We start from the raw sequence: 6,000 nt of genomic DNA on the forward strand, positions 1-6,000 counted from the left end.
GGTACTGGCAACATGAATTGAATACATAAAAGATATTGTCAAGTCTGCTGCAAAGAATATGATAAATTTATCACACCTGCCAGCATCCTATATCTCTATAAAACCACTATTTTCGCATACATAGAGTATTGTTACCATATCTGGGTTGGTGTACAGACCAAGAGTCTCTTCCTTGTGCACAAGGTAAAAAAAAATGTTGCTAACCTAACAAGTCCAACACTGTTTTCTTAGCTCCAGCCCCTGTTCCATCACCACAATAATGCATCTCTGTGCTAGCTTTACAAGTATTTCAACAGTTTATTTTATATCAACTGGCTTCACGCCTTGTAATTTCAATTGAAAAGAAAAAAAGAAAATGTGCTCCGACAAACTGACTGCACTTGTATCTATAAATACTCCCAACAAACCCAAATAGCAACAAAATCCTACCTTTTCACTGTAGAAGTTTCCAAATGCCAGAAAACTTTCTCGTCGAGTATTTTCTTTCTTCCGACTGCTTGCCTTTGGAATTCTCCATTTCTCTGACTATACTAACATACAAAAATGTGATGTGAACAAACATCTTGCTGTCTAACTGCCCACTTAGGATATCCTTTATAAATCTGATCCTTACTCAGAGTAATCCCTTACATCTCAATAACTGTATGCTTTGTTTGGGGTTAAATCTAAGCTACGTACTCCAAATAACAATCACCCTTGATCAGGAAACTGTACAAAAGACACTTGAAGATAAGCCGGATATTGCTGACTTTAGTTAGAAAGAAAGGGGGGAATGGTGGCGAGTAAACTATTTCAAAGAAATAGCATATATGTTAGCCATCAATAGCCTAATTGATCTAGCATAAAATTGAATACAATATGGGAACCATCTATATATATAAAAGTGAAAATGTGTGTGTGTATATATGTTCGTTTTTTGTGCATGTCCACTAAAAGCTTTTTTCCGGGGGAGGGGAGGGGGGGTCGCTCATTCTTAAAACTTTTTATATGCTATCTAAATGATAATATCTATGAGTTAACAACGGGGGGTCGCCTGTCTATTTAATTTGCCCGACTTTAAAATGTTAAATATTCCACATTTTCAGATCACTGTGTGTTGCTTTCATTTTTTGGTATAAAAAAAGCAAAACTCAATTCAAATCCCTGGCCCATGGCCAGTGGTCTCCAGAAAGCAATGTAACGTTTGGTCAATGTCGGCTTATCACTGTCATATGGTTGCTTTCATTTCGAGACACCCCTAATAAACGGGGGAGCTGGTTTTCCCCAAAGTTGGGTAAAAACAAACAAACCGGGTTATTGGCCTCATTAAAAACTGTCCCGCAGAAAATTTTAACTGCTGAATAGCTATTGCTTACGTCGTCATAACGCTCGCACAAAATGTTAACTCTACAACTTCCACTTGACGTCATTAAGTGTGGGCACCTGTCAATTCTCTTACTTAAATAAATTCAAACGTCTTTAAGTAACTCATTCTTGCTGGTGGTTAACGTGTCATGTTTTTTTCACATTTTATTTTCCAACTTCGCCTCAGGGCTTCGGGTTCGATGCTACCTACTTACCTCCCCCCCCCCCCATGTTTCTTTTTTATTTAAGAGCACACGCACCTCAAAACACCCGGGCAACGCTGGGTACCCCCGCTAGTCTATAATATAAATCTCATCTGTCTGTTTAAATGTATGTATGTATGTTTGTATGTCTGCTTAAAACTTTTGACAGAGGTGACGGATTTTCACGAGACTGGTATCGTTTTGAAGCTCAACCTTTCGAACAGCAAATATTGAAAAATTAGCTAAAAACATTAATTCCTTCACCCTCGACACTTTTCTACAGGGAGGGGTCGCTTTTTTCGTCAATATTTTCAAAAGTCATTCTCTCCGTCATTTAAACCTCCGCCACTTCCGGTTTGGCAATGGGCGCAACAGCAAAGACATCACCTTTTTTTTTTTCACGTTCTTTTCCTCCTTCGCAGTACGGGTTCAAGCCTGCCTACCTACTACCACTTTTTTTCTCAACACACACTTCCAAACACTCGGGCAACGCTGGGCACCCAGGCTAGTTTTTAATAAATAGTAGATTAGACTATTTTTAATATAGAAGGCTTGGCCCATTAAAAATAGGCAAAAGTTATAGCCTATTAGCTTAGAATGAGTGTTTTATGCCAAATTGATGGTTGAATATGGTGAAATTTGTGCTAATGTTTTTGTATTAAGTATTAATCCCTATCAAACAAATACCATAATAATTAGTTTGCTCCACTTTATCATAACAAAAGTCTGAACAAAATTTCAGACAGATTGGCTCAGTAGCTTCCAAAAATAAAACTTTTAGAGTAAATGTGATATTGTGTGATATTAATCCGTATTAATCCTTAACTGTGCATCAGATACTATAATACTTAGTTTGCTACACCTTATCATAACAAAGACCCAATCAAAATTCCTACCATCTTGGCCCAGCAGTTTCCAAGAATAAGTGAAATAGAACAAAGGAATATTATAGTAACACTACACATCTAAAACAAAAATTAGTTCCAGACCCCCCAAAATCATGACGCATTGGATAAAGTGCTAAGTTATAATGAGTTTTAAGTAACCGGTTCAGTCCTCACTACAGGCAATATTACGAATATAATTCAGAATTACTTTAGACTTTTACCCGGTAAAGAGCAATCTACTTACACGGGACAAAGTAAAAATTATAGAAAGGGGATAATAGTGAAAGGTAAAAACGTAATAAAAAAAAAGCAGCACATATGTTGGACAATGACAACCTAAGTAAATCAAGTGTAGAATTTAATGCAATTATGGGAACAATTAATTATAAATAGATTAGAACACCAAAAGCAAGAAAAAAATATGTGGTTCTTGTCCAGAATTCCGCTTCTACTGAAAGATAAAGATAAAAAAAATTCTTTACGATGTCTCCATGATGAAATGAAAAGCTTGTAAATTGATCTAGTTTTATTTTTAAATAAGAAAATCAAATTTTATGAATATCCAAGGTGTGAATTTCTTACTCACCATTTTAAAAACAATCTACTAAAACTAAGGGAGATAACTCAACAATGATTCATAGTTACTAGATGATGTATGTTGTAATGTCTACAAATTCCCATTAATCGCATAAAAATGATAAAACTACTTGATCAACTTACATGATATTTGGAATATGCTACTTTCGTTTTGTCACAGGTATGTACATGTTTTTTATTCTTATTTTTGAATATGGAGAGAATTCTGAACAAGAATCATATATATATATATATTAGTAATAATGCACCCATCTCAACCAGATTAGGTTTAAAGTACCCAAAATAGTACTAGAATTGGGCACATAACACAACAGATAATAAATTGATAACACCGTTGGATTCTTCCTAAAGTATTATTTATATATATAATGTGTGTGTGTGTGTGTAAGAGGTGTAGATCTTTGTTTTTAATTCCTCTTCATAAAAGCACTGAAATATAACATGTCTTTTTTGTATGTGATGAAACTGACATTAATGTTCCTATGGCTTTTTAATTTCAGAAGGGCTTATCATCGCAAACAGAAACCTTTGTGTCAGTAAAAAAAGACAAATGTTTCAGGTGAGTTTCGATTTTGATTCATGATTTTTTTAAAGTGCTAAATGATTCATTTTATCAATTTAATAATAAAAAAAAAATTTTTTGATTTCATCCATCACTTATTTTCCATCTAATTACCCGACATTGCCCAAGAGACAGTGATATTATTTTTAGGTTTTAATCTTTATTTGTTTGTACATTTTTTTTAACTTATTACTTGTTTGTACATTTTTTAACTATTACGTATATTTGTTTGTACATTTTTTAACTATTACATATATTTGTTTGTACATTTTTTTAACTATTACATTCTTCAATTTAAAACGAGTTGCTTATTTTTATTTTTATGTGATTATTTAAAAATGCTTCATATTAGCAACTATTTGGTTTGGACTAAGTAATTTTTCAAAATAAATTGAAACTATTTGATTTACTTTCTCTCCAGGAGGATCAGGTGTGGGTTTGAAAAGCTAGGATTAGAATTCTCTGGCCTACAAAAAATGCCTCAGTGGCCCTGTCGACATTTTTCAGTAGGGGTGTATCAGCCAATTAGCAATATACTAATCTCTTTTTAAAGAGAAGGTAAAGCCTGGGAGAGTGAACCTCCTGAGAATGAATAGGGCCATACCTCCGCTCAATAGCAACAAAGTCATTGATTTCTGAAGGCGTATCCTCATACAATTATTTCATGTAGATATACATATCTCTACTATTGCATAAAAGGGACATATCTCTTATATGTAAGGAACTTTGTGTGTGAGTTTGTTCTCTATGAACGCAGAAACAGCTGGGCCGATTTTTCAAATTTCCATTCAATTTCGGCTGTTTTCGTTTTTTAAATTGGAGTTACCTTCCCTTGAATTTTTGCCTGGAGTAAAAAGAGTTAGTCGTAACAGATGACATTGTTGATGAATTTAATTGATTTGCATTGCAATGATTTTTCTGGTTTAAGCCATTACCGGTGATTCCTAAGACATCTTGTATTTAAATTTTTAATTTTTTTATTTAGAGGAAGATTAAATTTTGACAGTATAGAGGGATGTGTGAAGAATAGGAGATTTTGTTGGTTTTCGTCACATTGAAAGAATGGATGAAAGTGTTTAAGTTGGTAGATGTAGAACAGTTGAGGTAGCAGAATCCATTGGCAGGGTAAGGCCAAGAAAAACCTTAGAGGAATAATATAATCCTGATAAGGATGGATTTTAGAGAAAGAGGGATAATAAAAGACCTGACAAGAGTTTACAAGTCAATTTTTGAAAGTTATTCAACACATGCCATCATGTTAACAAGCGTTGAACTGGATATGACCAGGATTGTTTAAGTAATATTTACGTCACACTCATTTACAGACTTGGTTACTGGAGCGACTAAAGGTGTAAAGAGAGCAACTGGATTGCTATTAAAATCTTGGCACTTATATAGTTTAATCAAGACATTAAAAAATGAAAATATCGGGGGGGGAAAAAAAAAAAAAAGGTAATATTGTATGTATTCGTTTTGGACTGAAGATCTCAAAATAAAAACTTCACTTAATTTGACCGAGTAGTTTTTTTTTTTTTTTTTTTGCAGCAGTAAAACACATTTTTATGATTTTATGACAGCGTGTTGAAGATAGGCATTTTGTAATTTTTTTCAACATGCCACGGGGAGATAACTCCATGTAAAATGCCAACACTCTCTTTGCACTTTTAATACTAGCTTTTCTTCCTAAAAATCGAACCTTTTGCTCGGTATCATAACAAATTGTTTTTTCGCTGTAAAAAAATCTACTTGATGAAATTAAGTGACTTTTTTCTTTTTTTTGGAAAACTTCATTCCATAACGGATGCGTACAATATAACTTTTCTTTGATATTTTCGTTTTTTAATGTCTTGACTAAACTGTACAAGTACCAAATCTTTTGCTAAGAAATTACATTAATGATTATACTGATTATATTGTTGAACAATATTGAAAAGAAAATTCCAACTATGTCACATACTATATATTATTCCTTAATTGGAATTCATTTTTGAGATGAGCATTATATATTAATTTATTTTTATTTCGGACTATTATTCTCATCTTTATTAGTTGTTGTTTTTGATCTTTTTTTTATTGGTTTTTTGTTTATTCACAACGTTTCAGCCAACTATTCCTCTGGCCTTCGTCAGGTGGTAACCGCGACGGATAGGAACTTCGAATCTCCTAACTGCATTCTCAGCCATCACTGCCATCCGTAGTTGTTGTCGTCTCACCACATTTTGACCAATTAACCTCTGGCACGCTTTGGGTGGGATTGAAACCGCTATCTTCAGACAATGTTCATCTGGAACTGTAGAGATTCAACGTCTCTATCAACTGTGCCACGGGCCCCGAAGGCCAGAGGAATAGTTGGCCAAAACATTGTGAATAAACAAAAAACCAATAAAAAAAAAGATCAAAAACAACA

General features: G+C 33.8%; 1 protein-coding gene across 3 annotated transcripts in view; it reads left to right on the forward strand.

Moving 5' to 3' along the window:
• LOC145260486 (uncharacterized) overlaps window positions 1-6,000 on the forward strand; it is a 118,235-nt gene that overhangs the window by 110,836 nt on the left and 1,399 nt on the right. For all 3 annotated transcript variants that reach the window (XR_013864307.1, XM_080118595.1, XM_080118597.1), the window contains one exon: window positions 3,532-3,590. Coding sequence is in view for 2 of the 3 variants with exons in the window: in XM_080118595.1 (XP_079974721.1) it covers window positions 3,532-3,571 (40 nt within the window). In the remaining variant the exon portion in view is untranslated. The remainder of the gene's footprint in view (window positions 1-3,531; window positions 3,591-6,000) is intronic.

The sequence above is a fragment of the Euprymna scolopes genome, chromosome 36, assembly GCF_053919585.1.
Source record: "Euprymna scolopes isolate OS-2025 chromosome 36, ASM5391958v1, whole genome shotgun sequence".
NCBI lineage: Eukaryota > Metazoa > Mollusca > Cephalopoda > Sepiida > Sepiolidae > Euprymna > Euprymna scolopes.